The sequence below is a fragment of the Oryzias melastigma genome, linkage group LG5 (assembly GCF_002922805.2).
Source record: "Oryzias melastigma strain HK-1 linkage group LG5, ASM292280v2, whole genome shotgun sequence".
Classification (NCBI taxonomy): Eukaryota; Metazoa; Chordata; class Actinopteri; order Beloniformes; family Adrianichthyidae; genus Oryzias; species Oryzias melastigma.
The window spans coordinates 8790713-8814569 of NC_050516.1; the positions used below are offsets into that span (position 1 = coordinate 8790713).

Genomic DNA, 23857 nt, shown 5'->3' on the forward strand with positions numbered 1-23857 from the left:
AGAGGATATCTGATGGAGGAATGGACCAAAACATCACTGCTCTAGAGGAGATCTGCATAGAGGAATGGACCAAAACATCACTGCTCTAGAGGTGATCTGCATGGAGGAATGGACCAAAATACCAGCAACAGTTTGTGAAAACCTTGTGAAGATTTACAGAAAATGTTTGACTGCTTTCATTGCCAAAAAAAAGGTTTATAACAAAATATTGAGATTTTGTTATTGACCAAATACTATTTCCACCATAATTTAAAAATACATTCTTCAAAAATCAGACGTGTGATTTTCTAGGTTTTTTTTCTCACTTTGTCTCTCATAGTTCAAGTATACCTTTGATTAAATCACAGGCCTCTCATCTTTTTAAGAGGGAGAACTTCCACAATTGGTGGCTGACTGAATACTTTTTGCCCCACAGAAAAGGTGTTTTTCTATAGAAGGGTAGATACACATCTCTGCATTCAACCTGGCGGGACAAAGAAGTGGAATATCTTTACTTTCAGCTTGGAAGAGGGGAGAAAGGTTAGCCGAGCCCCGTGGTGCCGGGCGAAGAGCGAGGGATTGGCGCTTTATTGCCAGTTGACATTTCAAAGGTTAAACTACTAAAAAGGAAATTCAACATCAAAAACAAACAGAAAATGGGCCTGTGGCAGGTTAACCGACAGGTCAGGTGTGGGTTTCCGCCGCCCAGGTGTGTGTTCATCTGGATTCTTATTTATTAATAGAAAACAGGAGAAATCCCGCAGTGACACAAACCATGCCGACGCAGGAGGCTTTTGTCCCTGCTTTCCAGGTTTTATCGACTAAAATGCAGGCGAACAAAAACTCACATTTGCAGACTCTGCTGCTCCATACTTGGCTCGCATTTTCGGCTCTTTGATGGTGGCCAGGTTGGTTCCAGTGATGGTCAGCAGTGTCCCTCCACTGAAAAAAACAAAAGAAAAAATAGAAAAGTTGCATTACCTGCGATAATGCTAGTGTGAATGCTTTTTGCTGAAAGTAGTCGCTGAAAATGCTAAAGCTGTTTGCTGAAAATGGTGATGCAATTTACTTTAATTGCTGAAGGGATTTCCTGAAAATGCAAAAGCTATTTACAAAATGTTAAATTTGCTGGAAATTGTGTTAAAAAAATATTAAAGAGCGCTGAAGTTGACATACATTTCTGAAAAATGTCTCGTAAAATTGCTTAAAAATCCCTAATACATGACAATTTTACAAAAATATTTAGTGTGTTGCTAAAATATAAGCTAAACTCCAAATTAGCATAAAAAAACCTTAGCAGATTCCAAGTTATCCGAAAAAAAGTTAGCTTGTTGAATACTGACTAAACTCCTTCGTAATCTAAATTAGTTAAAAACATTAGCCTGTTGTCTAAATAGAAGCTAAACTCTAAATTAGTTAATAAAAGCCTTAGTAGATATAAAATTAGCCAAAAACGTTAGCATTTTGATAAAATATTAGCTAAGCTACAAAATAGTTTAAAATTCCTTAGTAATTTAAGTCAGTCAAAAATGATAGCCTGTTGCTAAAATAGAAGATAAACTCTAAATTAGCCTTAAAAAACCTCAGTAGATTGCAAACAAATTAGACAAATATGTCAGCATGTTGCTTAAATGTGAGCTAAACTCTAAATTAGCCTAGTAGATTACAAATAAGCCAAAAAAGCTACCTTGTTGCTTAAATACCAGCTAAACTCCAAAACAGTCTAAAAATCCTCAGTAAACTAAATTAGTCAAAAATGCTAGCCTGTTGCTAAAATAGAAGCTAAACTCTAAATTAGCCTATAAAAACCCCAGTAGATAGCAAATTAGCCAAAAATGCTAACATGTTGCTAAAATATTAGCCAAACTCCAAATTAGCATAAATAACCTCAGTAGATAACAAATTAGCCAAAAAAGCTAGCTCATTGCTTACATGAGCTAGCTTTAATATTACCTACACTCTAAAATAGTCAAAAATTCCTCAGTAAACTAAATTAGCCAAAAACGTTAGCATGTTACTATATATTAGGCAAACTCCAACTTTCTTTAAAAATTACAATAAAAGATGCAAACATAGCCCATGAAAATATTCAAAGGCTTGTTGCTAATCTACTTGCGCAACATTTTTAAAAAACTATACAGTTTATGAACACCAAAAATACAAGCCGTAATGTCTTGAACAATCTGAACCAAAAAACATATGGAAAGGAGCAGGAGAATCACTTTTGTGATTAGCAAGCTTCATAAACCTGGGCTCAGAAGGAGAGACCTCACCGTTTGAGTTTCAGGTAATCACTTCCTGCTGCCTTCCTTAGTGCAGCCTGCTCAGGAGGCCCATCAGCACAGATGAAATCTAATAAATCTGTCAGAGGTGAGAGGACCCTTCAGTTTCCAATTCACTGTTAATGCTCTCTGCGCCTCTCACTTGCTTATTCGAGGAAAGCGTTTTCCGGTAACAGCAGTTATGCTACGATCCTGGCATGAATATTAAAAGCGTGTTTAAAGAGACGGGAGCAGAAAACGCTGCAGGATTTCTGATTCCAGCCCCTCCACAAACCAGAGCGCGCTTTTTCTGTTTCTGTTGCTCCCATCAGACACACACATAACTGTTGTCAGCGATCAGACATAATGTGACCTTTACACCTGCGACCTATTCTGGTTTATCTGACGCTGACAGCTGGGACTCGACAGCCTCTGCTGGACCAAAAGGTTGAACTTTATCCGACGTGAGTCCTTCTGACAGCAGCTACACAAGTTAGCCTTAAACTTTTGGAAAGAACAGCAACTCAGCTCACTGGATCAGCACACTTTTCTTTACAGATGAAGATGGCTTTGGAAGTTTACCCAAAGGAGGTGCAATACTTTAAGCAGTCACTAGGGGGATATTACAGAGGCAAGTTCAGACTTTCTCACTGGAATTGTGACGTTTAAACACATTTACAGAATGATTTAAGCTCCGATTCCTCTTTGGATCCATTTTTAAAGCGTTCCCAGTGATCTTTTAGTTATGATGACAACAGTTTTTGCCAAAATAAAAAACTGTTTCTGCAGAGCAGAAATTCATGTCTGAGTTGTTGGTGGGACCGTTAGCGTGAAGCAATCTCGCTCCCCTCAACACCCTTCAGCTATCAGCTTCAGCATATTTTGCTATCAATTTCAGCATCTTCATCTATCAGCACTATCATCTTCAGCGGCCAAATTCAACTTACAGCATTCACACTAGTATTATCACAGGTAATGCTATATATCTAGTTTTTAATTTTGATAAAATGTTATGGCTTTAAAGTTTTTAAAATGTAGTTATAATGTGTTCAATAAATGTTTATGCTGTTCACCCGCGACCTCAGGTGTGTTTTGGATTTCGGTCCCTTGTGTGATTGAGCTTGACACCTCTGATATAGGCCCATCACGAGGAGTAGGGACCATGTAGGCCTGCCAAGTGTAGTTTTTACGTCACAAATATGATTTTTTTATTTTTTTATTTTTTTTGTCAAACTACATTTTTCATCTTTTCCTGATTCACAACAGTTTAAGTAAAGAAATCTCAGGAAGGCAATTATAAGCCTAGGTTTCTTATTATTTGTTCTCCATCATCAGAAAAATGCCACTAAAACATGTTAAAAACACAATTTTCATTGGAGTGGGTCACGAACGAAGAATTTTTGTCGTGGTTTATTTAGTGAATATCTGTTGCATTAATGTTTTTCTTTCAGTTTTTTTATCCGAGACCCGACATCAACAGGTTTTATTTTAACCTCAAAGGCCTTTTAGTTCTAGTTTTAGTGATGTCATTTCAGAAAAAGTCAGCGATGTCCAGGAACCTTAAAAAAACGTTTTAAGTGGATTCATAATCCAGCTGTCAGTACACTTTCAACAAACAAAACTTAAAATTAAAATCCAGTAAATATTAGTGGTCAGCAGGGCTAAATGTTGGCATTCTGAGGAATTGGATGTTGGACAAAAGGACAACCATCACTACACTGCTGAAATAGGCTGCCTGGAAATCAGACAAAAGTTCTTTAAACTTGAAACATTTGTTTAAAAACATGAAAGAATTGCCAATTGGGTCAGAAAAATGCTCTTACCAAGAATTCTGGTTTTATGAAAAAAAGAACGACAATAATGACGTGTTTTCTTAAACCGAGATTTTTTTCCTATTGAACAACTTGAACAAGACACAAAATAATACACATTTTCATGAAACAAAGTTCTTTTACTGTCTTTACTGTTTTATTAAAAGCTGTGCTTCCATTGAGTATAAAATAGCGCAAATTGGATTTGTGGAATTAAATTTAAGGAAACTCGACAAATTAAAAAAAAACTCTAAATTTAAAATGTTTGTCTTTTGGAGGAGTTGGCTTTTGAGGCTGATGATATATTTTACAAAAATGCAATAGAAAGACTTCTTTCAAATTAACTGAGTCACATAACCAACAATTGGATCCCACGCTTAGCGGGCGCCACATGAGGTCTCACAGCATCAAAAGTTGAGCGTTTCATGTGAAAATTGTTGGATCCACTGTTCCTCTGTAAAATCATCAACCAGGATTTCCCAAAATCTTTTCATCCGTAGCCCCTCCCACATTGTCGCTCCATTACGCCAACGTCTCCTTTGATAGATGATGATGAATGCTAGTAACAGAAATGTGAATGTGTCTGCTGTAAATCAAAGTATCATCTGTGAATCTGGTAAGTTGGTTTGTGTTTATTTGCATAATTAGGATTTATTTGGAAACAGTGTAATAGAAAATTGTGTTTTTTTTCAATATTTTTAACATTTCGATAAAACACAGTTAATGTTGGGCAAAGAATTAGGATGAGCAAACAAAAATAAAATGTTTTTTTTTTAAAAAAACATACGTAGGTTTCACCTCCATCTTTTTAGTGGAAAAGTAGAATCTACTACAGCAAAAATGTTGTAACAAAACAAAAACACTGCACTGTAAAAAGTGAAACATTCAATCAATTACCAAAAGTTTTGTAATTTTTTACATTAAAATGATTAGTTTTCATCCAATTAAAATTTTGAGTTACTTAAAAATTTAATTTGATATGTAAATATTTTTAAACACAACAAATTACAGAACTTCTCTTTTTTACAGTGTATTCACTTTCAGCTAAAGCTGTAAATCCTTGTTTTCCCACATTAAAAATGTCCGGAAAATGTCTGGAATTTTAACCACGCCAAAATGGGAATTTCCTCCAAACAAAAGAAAACGCGTCCATATTTTTGTTCTGAATGAGCCAAACTGGCCGCTCTGCGACGCGACCTTCACGGGTCTGATGGGTCGGCAGCACCGCGCACCTCCTTCACCGGGCGGGCAAAACATCCAACATTATCTGAGCTCTGAGGTTACTCCCCCTGAAGGCTGGAACCCAGAGCCTTTCATTCATTCTGCTCCAAACGAGCGTCCTCGTCCCTTCACACCTATTTTTCTGGATGAAAGCCCTCGTCTCCCTGCAGAGTTTTAAACGCGGCTCCTATTTTCACCTCCACCCCCCGCCTGGATGCAGAGGAGGACTGTTACACCGCCAGAACAATGTGTCAAGTGGAAAAATCTCAGCGAGCCAATCCGGAAAAAAACATGACATTTCAAACGCAGATCTGTGGTTTCTACACACATAAAAACAGACATGTAGGAGGGTTTGAAGCTAAAGCAGAAATCATTTCAAAAGTTCCGACGCTCAAACGTTTGAACTTATTTTGAGTTGAAATAAAAGGCGGCAATGAAATTTTAAAAACAATCCCTTATTTTAAGTAAATGAGCGAGTGGAGGGCGTGCGCACGCGTCCGTGTGTGCACGTCGGCGTGTTTTCAGAGCGGAGGACTGCAGGGTTTTCTAGGTCATGCTAGAGAGCCTATTAGCATTTGGAAGCTCCCAGCTTTGTTTTTTTTTCTTCTCCTCCTTCACGACGTAGCTTGGGTTTGCATAAGGAATCTTCCCGTGGCTATGTAGTCAACTTTCAGCGGCAATATTTACCGTCGCAGCTCATCGGCGCTCCGGGAGCCTCCTTCACCGCAAAGATTTACTTTGGAAACGTAAAGATAAACAGAATGAAAAAGCGCATCTTTGAAAGAAAGATTAAACTCAAATAAAAGGAGGAGAACTTCACTTTTCTCCAAGAGGCAGACGGGGAATATGTGCTGTCAGAATAATAAATCATTGAGCTCATACTTAAGCTAAGCTGCTTCATAAAAAGGCATTAACGGGTGGAATAAACACCTCCGAGGATCAATAATGTATTGATGCATTTGTATCTGCTCGGCAGATGTACAGCACATCAAGCAGAATAGCAGATCAAACAGTGTAGCAGTGTAAATCAGACAGAATGAAATAATCATGAGATATTCTGATGGATTATAAAGAGATTTAGTCATTCTATTGTGAAGCCAGCAGGGAAGAGTCAACAAAAAGGGACCAGGAAACTCTGATTTTTAAACTTCTTCTTTAAAATGTGGATAAAAAAGCAACTCCAACCATATTTTAAATTATATATATATTGTTTTTGGTGTTTTTAACATGCTCTTGTGGTATTTTTTGAATGATGGAGGACATGTATGAAGATAATTAAGCTCATGATACTATTTCTGAGTATTTCTTCATAGTATGAATGCTTATTAAACATTCACACTATAGTGATTCTGCTGCTCCTTTCTGTTCGTTTATCAGTACGTAAAAACTCAATCACACTTTCAGAGATTTCAGTAATCTTGGTATCAAAACGTTCATTACTGCTTGTATTTTTGGTATTTATAAACTTTATAGTTTTTGAAATATTGAGTAAAATATGCCCCAAAGGAAATGAATTTAAATTTAAAGATTTTAAGTAGATTAGGAAAAAATCTTTAAATATATTTGTGGGCTGTGTTTTCAACTTTAATAGTTTAGTAATAGAGTTTAGCTACTATTTTACGAACATGCTAATGTTTTCGACTAATTTAGTTTACTGAGGAATTTTAGGCTATTTCTGAGATTAGCTAGTATTTATGCAACGAGCTAGCTTTCTTGGCTAATTTGGCATCTACTGAGGTGTTTTTATGCTAAGTTAGAGTTTGGCATATATGTTAGCAACACACTAATGTGTTTGGCAAATTTTTTAACTACTGAGGTTTTTATAGGATAATTTAGAGTTTAGCGAAATGCTAATGTTTTTGATTGATTTATTTTACTGAGGAATTTTAGGCTTTGTTGGAGTTTAGCTAGTATTTAAGCAAAAAGCTAGCTTTTCTAATTTGGCATCTACTAATGTTTTTGAACTAATATGGAGTTAAGCTCAAATGTAGGCAACACTTCTAAATGTTTTTTGCAAAATTAGCACGTATTAGGGATTATTATGCAATTCTACAACAATTGTTTCATAAATTTAGGTTAACTTTAGCGCTCTTTCATAGTTCTTTCCAGTCTTTTAGCAAATTTAGCATTTTCCAAATAGCTTTAGCTACATATCTCCAATATTGTTTGCTCTTTTTTTTTGCTACCATTAGCCCCAAGCTAATGTTAGCTTGGGCTTGAGAGGTGCTACAAGCTAGCAGGAGAGAGTGTAAACAACGGGATGCTGGGAACTTCTGCACCAACAGTCTCTTCCACAAGCAGGAATCAAATGTCCAATGAGCTCCTGCTGCTCTGGAGAAAATATGTCTTTTAAACAAATGACACGATTTTTGGATTTGGGCTAAAATCTGCATAATCATAATTCAAAGACAACTTTTACAAAATATAGTTGGAGTGAGACTAAGGAGAGGCGATCGTACCTGGCGATGCTCCAGTCAGGGTCGATTTTGAGGATGGTGGGGTCGCTTGTGTAGTTGAACTTGACCTCTGGGTTCCTGAGCTCGGCAGAGTTGATGTCCACCATGACTGGCGTGTGGCCTGTGGTAAGTCCAGCTGGAGTCACGCAGATGATCTCCCTGCTGTTCCGCCTGGGAGACAGAAGGAAAAGATCAGGTGAAGAGACCAGAAAGCTCTGGAAGGTGCCGCTTCCCCCTGGTGTTCAAACGCATTTTCACTCCCAACTCATCACATATTGACGTTTGGTTAAAGGGTCACCAAACAGTAAATCAGCTCTTTTTTCTGCTGGTGACCTCTATAAATGGGGCTTTAAAAGTGCAGTCTGTTGGTTGTTGCCCAAGTTTTGACAAATTAAAATTAACTTGTTTAATTCCTGAAAATAATAGTCTTAAACTGTCTGTGTGCTGCCCCCTACAGGTTGAAATAAGACATTACAGTTGATTTTTGTGATTGGTCAACTGGTGTAAGTCCCAGAAGTTTCTAGTCATCATGCGCCGCAGCTCCAGTATAAAAGCCCCGCCCATCTTTGATTCTGTTATGGTCAATTGTTAGCTTTAGCATGACTTGTAGGTGTTTTGCCTTCAGTTGTCAAAAATCTACTGGCTTACACGACTTTCCAGTAGACCAGTGGAGTTGGTATTATATCCAGCAAACTCTGTCCTGGAGATGGATTTAATGAACATTTCACTCTGGATTGTTAGTTTATTACATTATCCTTTATAAGCCAAGATGCTACGGGCATTTTACCACTCTCAGACACTGGTCTCCTCAGGACCTGCAAACCTTCAGCTGCACCGGCAGCCCTCCAGTCAGGCATCACAAAAGCAGCGTCCTGACCCAGCGGCTTGAAACAATAAAGTTCTGGACCATGAGCGCCGGCCTCGGGAGAAGTGGGAGGAGAAAAAATCCTCAACCTCTGGGAGGAAACTTGCATCACTTTGGCTCCACTCTCCAAATTGAAGACTCAGCGTACGTTACATAAAGCTAACCTAACTGTCAATCACAGATCCAAGCCACACCTCCACCGCTCAGCCCACCCCCACTAGCCCCGCCCCCTTTTGGGTGAATGGAGTGAGCCTCTAACTTCCCTGTCTGGTTACCCTTTAAAGAGCCCTCTGCGTCAAGACTTGACGTTTTGGGTGCCCTTATCTTGTCGTTTCTTGACATGCTGGCAGTTCCTATCAAATTGTTGGTCCGGAACTGGTCCAGGACCGAGACACCGAGCACACTGGTACCCTAACCTGGTATTGGTTTGCATCTTGTTTGGTTGGGTACCGTGTCTGGTATTGGGTCGAGTCCAGTACCACATCTGGTACAGTGTCCGGTGCAGGGTTAGAGTAGCTGTACTAGGTAAGGATACTGGTACCGGCCGCGTCCTGAGGACCAGTCCGTGCGTCCGGTACTGCGACCCGAGGGTTGCAGACCCTTTGGGGACACCCAAAACATCAAGAAGTGACGCGTAGTGTTCCTTAACCGAACGTCAGTATGTGACGACTTGGGGATGAGAATGTTTTCGGTGTTCAGGTCTTCATCTAACACACTGACTGCTGGCCATCCACAGGCAGCTTTCAGCCCAGCCGGCTGTGGTTTCATCAGCTCCGACTGCTGCAGTTCAAAGCCTCTCGTTCCCTCATTGTTTCTCTTCTCTGGCAAAGATCAGAAGTGGCTGCTCGTCCTTCTGTGTGATGCAACGGCGTCTGCGGCAGCTATGACCTGCAGCCAAACTGTCAGAAACTCTGAGCTGCACTCCAGAAGGTCTGCTGCCTCCACGTCTCGGGAGGAGAAGTGGATCTCTCTATGGATGAAAATGTGTTCATACTAATAAAGAAGGTGGAGGACATTTCTGTGTCGTCCAGCTTTGCTTGGACACACGGCGGCAGTGATCAAACAAACACCGAGAGACTGCCGCTGCACAAGTCCGCTCACATCAACGGCTACGTAACCCGCAGACGGAAGACGGAGCAAATGAGAAGTGAAAGGCCGTTTGTGCGTCTCCGTCCGGGCACCTGGTGGTGATTGATGGCGAGGCTGAGCGACAGCCCCAAAGCAGAGCTGCAGCGTCCGCAGCCTGAGAGGGGACCACAGTAGGGATGAGAAGAAGAAATTCAAAGAACCAAATCAACATTCCATTGGAATGCGTTTCCATGGAAACCGTTTCACTCGGCGGCTGAGGTGGGGAGTGCCTGTGGAGCCACGTACGTATTTTTTGACAAGGTTGGAGCCGCACAAAGGAAGAGAAGAGAGGATCCAGAGGAATGAAAAAAAAGGGGTTGCACGGGGAGATAAGAGGATGAGTGACTGGAGGTAAATAGGCTTTGATTAAAGCGGAGGCCCCCCTGAATACAAAGACACATTAAAGAGATGGACTCCAGCAGTTCATTACTTTGGCCATAAAGGTTATTGCTGCTCAGTGAATGAAAGGCCAAAACTATTATATGCACCTTTCTGGGGATGTGCTTTAAATTGGATTCTACTTTTTCTTTTGATCTGATATTAAAAAAGTTGATGGGTCCCACCTCATTAGTATGACCTGTCGCTGGAAAAAAGCCAGTAAGATAATCGAGGATATATGATCATTAATGCCTCTAAAGGAAACAACTATAATAAGGGACGGTTTTAGATTCTAAAAGTCACTAACCACATTTCTTTTGGTAAATATTTGCCTGTTTTAGTAAAAGAAAATCCAGTTTTTCATAGACTGGCATCTGCCAGCCTCCGTACATAAATGGATTTAGTTCAGAGAACAGTTTGCTGTAAGTTTGCCAAAAATGGACACAATGGAACAATGGAGTTCTTGGCTGAAGAAATCAGATTCATATCTGACAGGATATTCTTTTTATAATACATTCTAAAACCAAGTAAAAAGAAAGAAAAGGGGCGGGGCTTCACTTTTTCTTTCCTTTTAGAAATGGGTTGAAAGCAGAAAGGCGTTCTTTACCAGAATGACTTCAGCATATCAATCTTTTCTTAAATTATAGCCTTGTCTCTGACAAACTGTGGGCCATGCACTTTAGCTCCTCGCAGCATAACTGAGCCATGATATCAGCTTTCTCTGGGAGAAACGACATTAGAGCGGCTGAATTACAGTACTTAGTGACTGCATTTTTCAGAGCGGCTGTAAATCAGGGACAGAGAGCAGGTGATTTCTTTAACAAGGCTGTGACTGTATAATAATCCTGACTCTGCAGCCACAAAAGATCGGATCTTCATGAGAGGTTGGAAGGAAATGACATCACAGAGCTCAGTCTCGCTGTTTTGTTGATTTTTACAGTGTCATTTACAGTGCTCTGTCTTGCTTACTGATTGGCTGTCGATCTTGTCAATCAATCGGTTCAATGCCGTATCTCCCGTACAGATAGGTTTGCCACATTTACATAAATCTTCATTCACAATCAAATCTTTGTTTTCATTCTATAATATTAGACTTATTCTTACATGAAGGTTTAGACTTAGAGAGTTTAAATAAGAGAGAAAAGTGTGAAAATGTTCTTGTTTGTTTGAGAAAAGTGTATAAAGTGTGCAATGAGGAGCTTAAAACATCTAGAATCCTACTTCAAGGATTGATCGTGAATTATCAATGGAACATATTTCCATGATAAATGAAAGGAACACTATGTGAGGAAGCCCCTGCTGACCTCCGCATGTTAGTTGACGAGGAAGACAGTGACCAAAAAGCTCATTTCAAATTCAGTCCTTCTAATGAAAAGTTGGATCAAAGTTAGTACTCTGGATCGTCACCATAACAGACGACGCTCGGTAGAATAGACCCAACAGATATATACGAAGAGGTGTGGGGCTTCAGGCTAACGTCTGGCAGGACAAAAGAAACTCCCCAAAGGCCTTACTGTCTTACATGGTTGTCTTCACCAAATCTAAGTTTTTAGTGGTCAATGTCAGCACTTCTTCTTCTTCTTCCCCCTTTTGAGCTATAGTGAAAGCTCAAAAGGGGGAAATCAACCAAAACAACAACAATAAAAGAAGTCTGGCAGGACTAAAGAAAGACCTTAATACCTTATATGGTCATCTTCGCCAAATCTAAGTTTTTAGGGGCCGGTGTCAGTGCCCCAGTCTCCGGCCAGCAAGATAATTTATAGCTTTTTTTTTTTGTGGAAAAGTACTAATTAGTTCTTTGAAGCACCCCCAAACTGGTTTCAACTGGTCTGGAACTCCATGTGGGTTAATGTAAACATCATCATTGTGTTAACATTTATATAAAAGTATGGAACGCCTCGATTTAGTAAAGGAAACCTTTTATTTCCCCCTTTTGAGCTTTCACAAGAGCTCAAGAGGGGGAAATCACCCAAAAAAAAGAATCATACAAGTTTCTCACAATTGTAGGTCTTATTCTAATCTGTACGGTAGATAACCAAAAAACACAAATGAAAGTCTGTTTTCTCAGAATGATCACTTTAAACCGACTTTAACACAATCCCACAATAGCTCTGTATTATGGCAACTCAGAAAAAGGAGCATGACTTTTAGAAGCACTGGGATATTTCTAGTTGCACACAGTTGGAGTTGCTAGTTTGAAAACAGAAACTATAGTTTGTATTTTGGTGAAGATGTAATGAGTCCAAGAAAAGATCAAACATTCTGGTATGTGATGAAAAGCAGAGCTTTGAAACTGACCTAACACAAAAACAGGGGGTTTGGGCTCACTTACTTCTCGAAGCGACACAGGTGAAGTCCGATTTTCACGGTGACGTTGCTGCCCGCATTCAGGTGGCTGCCTTCAATGGTGATGCGAGTTCCTCCGGACAGAGGCCCGGCGTTGGGGTGGACACGGGTAAAATATGGAGACTGTTGGAGAACAGGCAGAGGACGGGATGTCAAGAACGACTGTCAGAAACTACTATGAGTATTAAAAACATGTTCGTTATCCCTGTATCTCCAGTTATTAAGACTTACCACGAAGGTGAAGGCCTTGGTTGACACCGTTTTGTAGTCGGCATGGAGGCAGTCCCTGACACACACCTCCACGTGAGCCTCCTGCACGCGGTAACCTGTGGCGTCGTTCAGCCGACAGACGATCCTGGAAAACAGGGAAAGAGAAAAGGTTCAGGGAGGAGTTTGATGGATCCATCTCCTCTGAGTGTTGGAAGCTGAAATGTTCCATTTAAGTTCAACAGTTCAACTCGGAATCGATTTTGGTTCTGGATGCTAAAACAGCTCCTCTCACTTTCAGCAAACAGGTTTGTAATTCCTCCTTATTTGAATAATACTGGTTCTGACAGATGTTAGTATCTGATTGCAGACTTGTGTTTTACACATTTTAATTGTCAAAGAGCACACATGTGGTGCTAACGGCTCCAAAAACTTTCATACATAAAAAAAAACATAAACCAGAGGAAAGGAACTTTAGAGAAAGATCTTGTGAGCGTTCACACTTCGCCCTGGTTTAGTGGGTCCTGCAGAACCTATGACTGTAGATGAAACCTGGACTCAGTGACCCCTCCCCCTGACGCTCCAAACAGGGAGTCTCTGCTGGCTCCAAGAAGTCAACATGGCGGCGTCCATATCATGAAAAAATGGCGACTGAATTGACTTTATTAGGTTGGAGCAGGAAGTGAAGCGTTTTCAATGGATGACGTCACACTGGCTCAGTCCAGTTCTCAGATACAGTCAATGTGCAGAACCACTTTGGGTTCTGGCTGGACAAATGGAAATCCACTGGAGCAATTATTGAGCGAAGGCAGGAGTGGTGGGGGGGGACGCACACACACGTTTACTTCATGTTTCACCCGCTGGAGACACACTTGACTGTTAATTAGCCAGAGAAAACGAATGAGACGGAGGAAAAGGGCGAGGGAGCAGAGAGGACAGAGGGAGGCAGAACAGAAAGAGGAAAGAAAGTGAGGAAAAGTGCTAAAGTGCGAGAGGCTGATTAATTGAACGAGCTCATATCCTCCACATCTCCTCCCCGAGATAAGTTATTAACTCTTCCTGCTTCCATCCTCCCTGCAGGTGGCCATGGCAACCGCGGCGCTGCAACACAGAGGAGCTGCGCTTCCATTGTTTTAACTCCACCTTTCATTTATTCCCAGGTGTCCCGCTGTGGGGGGGTTGGGTTCGATGCTGGACAGCCTTCAGTTAGAAAGGCGGCCCTGGCAGCGTTACCGCACACATGACAGGTGGCTACGGTGAGCTGCCATGATGCCGTTATAAAGACCCAAAGTACATTTGCAAAGTTGACAGCATTATAAATTATGCTGCAACTCATTCAAATAACTGAGGTAGAATGTGAGGCAGTAAAAATTAAACATATGTCAAACTGTGCCACAGGAAATCCTGACACACTCATAAATATTCGGCTTTTTTAGCTACGGGCAATCATTTACTTTACCTAAAGTGAAATCCATTCTTTAAATATTTAATAACCGAGGCGAATGACGTGAAGAAATGCAGCGTAGAGGCAGAAATATGACGGACAGAGGGGCGGGGCACTTCCGTCCCCTCACTCAGCCGACCTTTGACCTGTGCCATCAGTCACGTCGGCTTTAGGGGCTGCAGCTCTCGGGGTCACGGGAATGATGAGCGCAACCAGTCAGCTAATGGTAGCATACGGCCAGCATCACTTTTAATTAACATGTCAGCCTAAGCAGCTGCCACGCCCTCCTCCTGCAGAAACCATGGCAACAAGGAAGCAGGAAGGGTCAAATGTCACCAAATTGATGCTTTATATCCAAGAGCCACTTTTTTTAAACTTTAACAAGATGCAGTCACATTGTTTGGAGGTCTTTTCTTGCAAATGGAAAGATAAAAACAAAACGCGTCCACAGAATGTTTGCCTATCGCTGACGTCTGCATGGTGGGAAATATAGAAAAAGACAATCTAGGTCTAGACTGATATCACCAGTCTGTTTTTTTTTTTTAACTTTATCCGTAAAATACACAGAGAAAAACGCTAGCCAAGTATTAAATATTGACCAGTAAGTACTGTTTTTTTTTGTTTATTTGTGAGTGAACTCTGATGACAACAATGAGCAAAGAGCAGCAAAGTCTGTGGGTGACCAGCTGTTTGCTCACATTGTGGGCGTGGTCAACGTTGTGGCGCAAAGGCTGATTTTTAAATGATTTTTGATACATTTTCTGGTGGATTTTTGAGATTTTTCCAACTTTTTCAAACAATTTTTCATCGTTTTTGAAAAGTTTTTTTGTTTTTTATATATTTTTCTTTTTCTTTTTAAATAGTTTTTTTGTTTTCTGTTTTCAATACATTTTTCTTTCTTTAAATAGTTTTTTTTTCTTTTTTTTTTCAATAAATGTTTAATTGTTTACTTTAATTTCACTTTTGTCTCATATATTTTCTTTTAGGTTTTTTTCATATAATTTTTTTTTTGTCATCTTGTTTTTGTTTTAATGTATTTTTTCAGTTTTTTTTATTGTTTTTGTTTTGTTTATGATACATCTTTTATGTTTTTTCCAAAAAAATGTTTTGTTCTCAATATTTTTTAACTTTTAAATAAATTTTAATTTAATTTTTTTTTATTTTGTTTTTGATATAATATTCCTTTATTCTTATTTTTTTCGTTGTTGTTGTTTTTAGTTAAGTTTAGTTTTATTTTTTTTCCTCATTTTTCACTGAGATCTTCTCTGTTTTTTTTCTAGATTTTTGTTCTTTTTTTTTACTAAAGACATGTCTAAACTTCCGGTACTGGAACACACTGGTTCTCTCTCAGAGACAGACCCTGAATCTGAATTCTTTCCCTTCCTCTACATTTAGCCCAGCAGATGATGGGACATGGAAAAATATTGCCTTCAAATTTCAACTCTGCTACTACTCAATGAGGTCATCCTCCTTTCTCCTTCAACGTTTTAGGACTCACTAAAGCTCCAAAGGCTCCTACCAGTGGAGAGGAAGGAGATGCTGAAGGGAAGAATTCAGATTCAACCGGAGTAATGATATTACGGATTTCTGTGGAGTTTGTTTTAACAATAATGAGTACTTGATGTTTTTGAGATTATTTAAAGTGAGTTACAGAGAAATTGCTTTTGTTCACAATCATCATTGTGAAGGCAGACTTCAAAGCTCAGAACAGGCGGATAAATTTATCGAAAAACTCCAGCTGTAACTCGTTTTCTGCATCACCACAAACAACAATAAACAGCTCATAGCTCATGAAGTAAACGGACATGGATCATGTCGATGACATGGACGCATTAAGACTTTTTTAAGCATTGAAAAAAGAGTTAGAGGGTTTTTTTCTTTAATTGAATGAGCTTTTATCTCTGCTTCATCAGAGACTGAACCTGCAGGTCAGGAGAGCTCCACGTCGAACTTTCTGCCGATTCTTCACAGGACTTTTCCCATGAGAGTTGACCAACACCCACAGCCTCCACTGTGATTCAGATTTCCCAGAAAGTCACAAACACAACTTAATCAGACGGAGCGTTCACATGACAACCACTAATCTGTGCCGCTATTTTTAGAGGAAGCCTCAAATCTGATTCAATCCAATTAAAAGTGGGCAAAAGAACGGGACAAGGCCATTCCAGTGAGTGTGGGGCTCCTCAGCACACGCTGACCCCGCCCTCTGATGCTGTTAGCTTCACGTGAAATGTTCAAGGGGGGGTACAGCTCCTCCTGCAGCTTCAGGCTGTTTGTGAGGGATTGGGAAAACGGCGTTTAACCTTTGCAGACTTCATGAAACAGGTCTAGAGAGCTAGAGAGATCTAGAGAGCTGTGCTGAACACTCAGTGTCACATCAGTATTGGGGAAGGACAGCTGCAGAGAGGCTTTGAGGGAGGCGGGAAGACGGACGTACTGCTCAGCGCTGATGTACTGGTCCTCCTGAGGGATGCAGACCACCTTCCCGATGCGGACGCCGTTCTGGATGTCTTTGAACTGCAGGCCCAGGTTCTCCCCCAGGATGGTCAGCATGGTTCCCCCCTGCCTGGGTCCTGTTTCTGGAGTCAGCTGGAAGATGAAAACAAAAAAAGTTGATGTTTTCTGCATGACAACTAGAGACAAACGCAGGAACATCAAATCTGACCTCAAAGCCATAAACTCACACTTAACCTGGACCCAGCCTTAGTGCCCCCACCCTATTCTCATTTCACCCTGTAGACATTTATCTGTACAATTCCAGCACAAAAGCTGCTAATGGCTAACCAAGGCTAGCAGCACAGCTCATCATCCTCCTCTGCTGTCCCACATGCAGACAATGACCATCAGTCACCACAACCATAATTAGGGCTGAGCTAATTGGATTAGAACATGCCGGAGTATCGGGGGTCATTGCTGCAGCACAGTGGGGGGTCAGAGGCTCATGACATGGGGTGTTTGGGAGACTTCCCACAAAGGAAGGATCAAATGAACATCAGGGAGTTATATTTTTAGTCATTAGTTCATCTTAAAGCAAAATTTAAAAATGGAATGAAGAGACATTTCTATGCAACAAGAAACCAAATCTTAGTGGGATTTTGTAACCAGTCCAGCAGCTGTGAACGCTTAAAGAAAGCAGCAATATTTTTAAATTATTTATAATATGAAAAAGTTAAAGTAAAAGAATGAATGCTAAGTTAAAAAAATAAACACATTTTTATGGAAAATTTCACAAAATGATTCACATTGAAGATCCTAGAACAGGAGTCTGCAAAGAGACATTTAGGTCTTCATGTAGCTGAAATATTAGCTGAAAACAGCCTAAAACAACAAAAAAGCTTAAATTAGCCAAAACAGCTAGCATGTAGCTGTAATATTAGCTAAACTCCACAATAGCCTAAAAGATCTTCGTAAATGCCAAAATAGTCCACAATGCTAAACAGAATGCCAATTTTCAAACTTTAAAACCATAATTTTTTAACAATATTATGAATAATGAATATTATTACAGAATAAATCAACTTAAACCTTAAATAACTTTCAATATTTTACTCTCCATAAAATTGTATTTTGTCAAAATTATACAAGTTACAAATAAGCACAAGATAACATCGGGTCATTAATGACAATAAAATAAAACGATCTGGAGGGCCGCATCCGGCCCCCGGGCCTTGACTTTGACATGTGTGGCTTAAGGAATAAGCAGGTTTGTAAACTTCTTAAAGCTCACTAGCATTTTGAGTAGCCTGACCATGAAAGGCCCTGAAAATTAAACAAAAGAACTTTGTTTCACGTTGATCTCGTTAACAGATTTTCTATGGTTTCCAATTTGAGATCAAGAGCAGAAACACGTTCTTTGTAACTGCATTTCTAATTAAATAAGAAAAAAGTGTTTTTTTTCCCATTCAAGGTGATGGTTTACTAGATGAAGTCCTGGATTAAACGATACATTTATGAGGTTACTCATTCCACTTCCAGAGTTACAGGGAAATGATGAAACCTGGAGCGCTCAGCATCCCTTCAGAAGGTCACACGAGGGCAAAGTAAACACATTCCAACACAAACACGGCAGGATGTTTGAGGAAAACCTCCTGGAGATCATCCACAGTTCACCTGAGTCTATAGTTTAGGTTTATAACAGAACACAGCAGCCAGACGTCTCTAGTCTTCATTTGCTTTCAGCATCTTATTCAGCTGCTGCTCATTAAACGAGGACTCATCCATAGAAAACATTTTATACAAGCTCATCTTTATGAAAGAACTTTTGTCTTCAATCGAGCATTTACTAATGTGTTCCTTTCACATTTACTCAACGACATTTCATGCTTGTTTCTATAACGTGACTGTCATACGCGCTTGGAGAAAAGCATCTCTTTGTGTGTTTGGATCTGATCTGAAACAGAGAGAGCGCTGTTCCAGTCTTCTAAAGACAGCTTGTACAGTCATGTGACAACTTGTTTTTAGATCTCAGAAGTCTGCGTTCAGGGAAGTTTTTAAAAGAAAACTTTAGTCTTTGTGGTCAAATCTTGCTCTAGATCAAGGGTTTGGAACCTGCAGCTCTGGAGCCACGAGTGACCCCTCCTTTGTGGTTCTCTAGGTGAAGAACATGCTTTTAATTCAAAAAATAAAACATTTTTCAGATTATACACCACATTTAGCAAAACAAATCAGTCAGATGAGTCAAACTTTACTGAACAGTTCTTTCTTTTCTCTCTCTTCCTCCTCAATTTATATAGCGCCTTCAAATGACCAAACAAGGCGCTGTGCATTAAAAGTTCAAATAACAGTGAAAAAAAAAAAAACAATTAAAAAACGTTTCCAGTTAAAAACTTGACTTTAAAAATAAAAGTATAAATAGGTGACATAAAGCATAAAAACAGCAGATAAAACAAAGATAATGAACAGTAAAACACACCATCAGAACAGAGTCTCGTACAGCGTCAAATACCTGGCGGTAAAAATGGGTTTTAAGAAGTGTTTTACAAATGGACAGTGAGGACGGCTGCCGAATGCTCAGTGGTAAAGCGTTCCACAGCTTCGGTGCACAGACTGAAAACGCTCGTTCCCCCTGAGCTTCCTCTTAGACCTCGGTACCTCCAGGAGAAGCTGATCAGCTGACCTGAGGCTCCGGGTCGGGGTGTAGGGACAGAGAAGCTCAGAGAGGTACGGCGGTGCACAGTTGTTCAAAGATTTTAAAACAGATAAAAGAATCTTAAAATAAATTCTAAAATCATCAGTTTACCCATAATGCTCCAGCAATCCATCGAGCGATTTGGGTTTGGTTCACTACGCACTTCTTGTACATCGTCGTGGCTTCGTAGAGGGTTGTGATCAATGCTAAACTGACCCGATTGGCTCTTCAAATGTTAAAGATTACAGACCTCTGTTCTAGAATCCACCTTTTATCTGCGTTTTTCAGTTCCACCATATGGAAACTTTCATTTGTGCTATTTAAGTGTCCAAATTGATTTAGATTAAAAAATAAAATAAAAAAGATGTAGCAACGAGCTTAGAAAAAACATCTACTTTTTTTCATTTTTTCAGCCACTTATTATCTGCAAATAATCATAAAATGAAATCACACGCAAAACTGTACATTTAGAATGTTAATTTTAAACCCTTTGGAACCTAAAGTCTAAAACTCAGTTTTTGTCTACATTTTAATGTTCTGTATTTTCAGTTTGATAGACTACCTGCTGCTTATTTGGCATCATTATAATCAGCACAACCTCTCCTATGTGACACTATCTTAATTTTGTTATTTTCTATGGTATAGTCACACACTAGACATAAAATCATTCAAAAACAGAAAACTCCGTCTTTAGACAGAGTTTTATTACGCTGATCTCACAGCTGCACAGCAGAACTCCTGAGGTTGTTAATACATATTAACAAATGAATTATGTTTTATTATGCGTGCGCATTAACGCGTCAAGATTCACAGCCCTAATGTAATATATTCAAAACATATAGTAGATTATTAATGTATTTCTAAACAAATGTGTAAACTCAAAATTAAACAGAATTAAGAAAATCAAAAGAATAATAAATAAAAAAAATCTGAATTGAAACGATTCCGGAAATTATTATCAATAGTTCAGAAGCATCAATGCAAAAACACAGGCTGAAGTTGAACTTCAGAGTTTGTTATTGCTTTGGATCAAACATCCCAAACATGTGTAGGAAAAGCCTCGGATAGTTTGTGCTCAGATACCAGAGATCCGGTCGAGCTCCTCAGTCCACCTCATACAGGACAGGTGGCAGATTAGCCAAAGCCTCAGGTGTTTCAGATCTCCACTGAAAAAGTCTGTCACCAACTGAAATGCCACAGTTATAATGACATTTTTTTGTTTTCTCTGCTCCCTCCTCCACAGACTCTTTTAGAGCCCCCCCCCTCCCTCTGAGTGGCTCAAAAGAACAGAAGAACTCGCAGCAGTCTCCATCTTCAGATATGGTAATGGAGCTCTCGTTCTCCATGAGCAGCGGCTTATCGAACAGAAGCACACACAAGTTGTTACACCAACAACAACACAAACAAAAAAGGCCTTTTTGTGATAAAAGCCTCAACAGCCGCTCCATTCTTGGGCGGCCGTCATAACGCCGGCTGGCCTTTCTTCGTCTTTGTGGCCGCCTTGTCCTGCTTTGTTAGGGGCTTTGTGTCAGGCCTTTTGTGTCTGGCTAAGCAGCGATGCACAGATAGCATCTGCTGGTTATTGGAGGACGGGGTGGGAGATATGAAAGGGGGGCTCTGAAGTGTTACCACTACATATGAAAGGATATCAATAAACGCAGCCAAATGATTCTACGTTATTCAGTAAAAAACTCCAGAAAAACAAATGTGTGTCAGGAGTCAAACTTGCTCCTGCGGCTCGTCTCAGAGAGCTTTGTTTGATGGTAAGATCATAAAAAACTGTAAGCGGCTGACATTTCATCGCAAGCTTTCCGCTGTGAGAAAGAATTGCAAGTGTTTACACCACCGCTGGCTCGTTCTTTGTCTCCCAGAGTCCCAACAATGAGGCTTTTTGTTCAGCGCCAGAACACAATCAGCAAATCAAAGAGGCCTGGTCGATAAAAAGCTTTAAACAGAGAGGCATCTTTGTCAGCGTCGACAGAACGAGGGAGAGCAACACGCAGAGGGGATAGGAAGGGTTAATCAAAGACAGATTCAAGAGTCACAGAACTGGAGTGAATCCGTTTAGGCTTTAAAACGACAGAATGAAGGTCTTTAGTATTCAGTGTCGGACGTTCTTCTGAAAAACACATTTTGTTCCCCAAATGAGTCATTTATTTCCTTTTCCGATCGCTTCAACACGATAGATAATAAATAAATGATAAAAGTATGTTCTAAAGCAGAGAGAACGGTGAAAGCAGCCCCACTCCCACCCCCGCACTGGCATGGCCGTCACTCCTTTAATTGGTTTCTGAGGGCTGGCTGTAGCGCTCTCTCTGCCCCACAGGACAGTTCAGGCGGGAGATGATGGATGACGAGGGTCGGGCAGCATCCGAGCGCCGTGCAGCGACACGCCGGCCACAGCGGTGGCGTGTGAGAGTGCACAGGGAAACAGGTGATGTCTCAGTCACACGGTGCTGGAGGTTTTTGAATGTCCAGGTCTGAGTGGGGTCAACTGTTTTTGGCTGTTGACCTCTATAAATGACATTTTTGACTAATTCAAATCAACTTGTTTAACTCTTGAAGATACAGTCTGTGTGCTGCCCCCTACAGGTTAAAACGAGGTGGAATATTGCAATTGGTCAACTGGTGTAAGTCCACCTCCTTACTGACCCGCGGGGCGTGCACATGACATGCCCGTAGGACGTCCACACAAACTACACTCTGATTGTCTAATTTCCTCATTTTGCATTAACTGCCTTATTAGCAAATTAAGATGAATTACTTATTACTTTTTGTATTATCATAATTCTTTGAATAGAATCTGCACAAAGTGCCTTTTTTAAATGAGAATATTAAATGATTTGTTGTGGATGCTTTGAAATTTGATTACATCAATGATATGAATGATCCTTAATAGCCTGAATCTATTAATATTTGATATTAAGTCCTGAACTGGATGTTGATAATTCATGTAGAGAAAATGGTATGGTCGAGTCGGGGTGGGATTATATAAGTTCGCTTCCTTCCACTCCCTTTCAAGTGATCTACTTGTGATTCATTAAGTGATATGTGATGTATTATGACCTGATTGCTTGGGTAAGCAGTGATTGGTCCCAGAATCTGTCAAACGCTTCAAATGTTTGAGGTGGGGCCAGCATGCACCACATGCTCTTATTGAGGCGTCTGATTGGCTGGTTTATAAGTTGAATATCTTGTGATAAAGAAAATATGCTGTGAAAAAAAAAACTCAGTTTAGCAAGAACACGTTAAAAAGAGCAAGTATGGTTATTCTGACAAACAGGATGACTGAGTAAGAGCAGTTTATTCCTCAATAGAAGTCTATGGGATTTTGGCTTTCTGGGACCAACAGGTACTTCCTGTTTCCAACGCGAGGGGGGAGGGGAGGATCAGTCCGGTTCTCTCTATATACTGTCTATGGTGGGACCGTACAGGTTTGCCCATTTTTCATCAGTTGTTGTGACTCGTACAGGCTATTCCGTCTCCGCTCATCTCAATAAGGTCTCATCAGAGGAGTGTTTAGCCGCTGTGTGTGTGCGCTCTCGCATAATCCTACAAACGGCGAGGAAAAGGGAGCAGAGAAACACAACAGTAAAGAAAACACTTCAGCCGCCTAACAGCCTCATTCTGGAAAAGTTGTGCAAGTAGAACATTAACTGCTGTGTTTGGAGAGCAGCACTCCGGAGCCGGAGCAGTTAGCGGAACTACACCCAACTGTACACTGCAGAGCGCCATCAAAGCGCTAACAGCACACTCGGAAACCACAGAAAAGAGACTCAACGCCGGCCGCACTCATGCTCCGGTCAGCTGTGTGAACAGTGTTCATAGTACTGTGTGTGTGTGTGTGAGAGCATTCCCTTTCAGCGCACAATCTAATCAAATTAGAGGCTAATCCATAAGCTAATGGACACACAGACGCTAACGGCGCACAAATGAACGAAGCGGCCAAAAGAAATCAAGGGCTAAATTCAAGAGAGAATAATATTCATCTTGTGTGATGCTCTTTTGAAAAAAGAATCAGATAAAAAGGAAGAGATGTTCTTTTGGCATTAAATGTCACCTGGAAATGTCAAAGGTGCAGCAGAGCTTCTCCCTTTGTCTCCTCTCCAGCTTTCTTAAACCTCCACGGTTTCATCTGCTGCTGCTTTTGGAGCTCCCCTCTTCTGCCTGCCACCAACATCTCGCCCCGAGGGCAGGATTAACACCCCCCACCAAAACTCGTACCCAAATGCAACCAAATTGACTCTGCATGCTCGTTTAAAAAAAAAGATGGCTGAAGCGAGAGGGAAGAGGGGAGGGAGTATTAGCCGGCAGAGTTATTTATGCGCCCCAATGATTCCAGCATCTGAAACATTTGGGTTTAACCCTTTAACACCGGAGCTCTGGAGTTTATGTTCTTTGATTTACTGTAATTTTTTAATTGATAACACTATCAGTGTAATTCCAGTAGATTCTGAAGGAGAATCTGTTGGAATAATTGCGGAATACTCACGGAATTATGGAGGAATAATCGAAGAATAATTCCGGAATTATCGTGGGATAATTGCAAAATAATCGCTGATTTATCGTGGAATAACAATGGTATAAATGGTAAATTAATGGGGAATAATGGCAGAATAATCACAGAATTGTC

The 23857-nt window shown here is 40.3% G+C and overlaps 1 protein-coding gene across 5 annotated transcripts in view; it reads right to left on the reverse strand.

The window, feature by feature from the left end:
• Nucleotides 1–23857, reverse strand: part of LOC112144749 (plexin-A1) — a 267901-nt gene that overhangs the window by 34090 nt on the left and 209954 nt on the right. For all 5 annotated transcript variants that reach the window (XM_024269482.2, XM_024269485.2, XM_024269483.2 and 2 more), the window contains exons 13-17: nt 16534–16685; nt 12677–12800; nt 12432–12568; nt 7732–7899; nt 828–921 (exon numbers count right to left, since the gene is read on the reverse strand). In XM_024269482.2, the coding sequence (XP_024125250.1) occupies nt 828–921; nt 7732–7899; nt 12432–12568; nt 12677–12800; nt 16534–16685 (675 nt within the window). The remainder of the gene's footprint in view (nt 1–827; nt 922–7731; nt 7900–12431; nt 12569–12676; nt 12801–16533; nt 16686–23857) is intronic.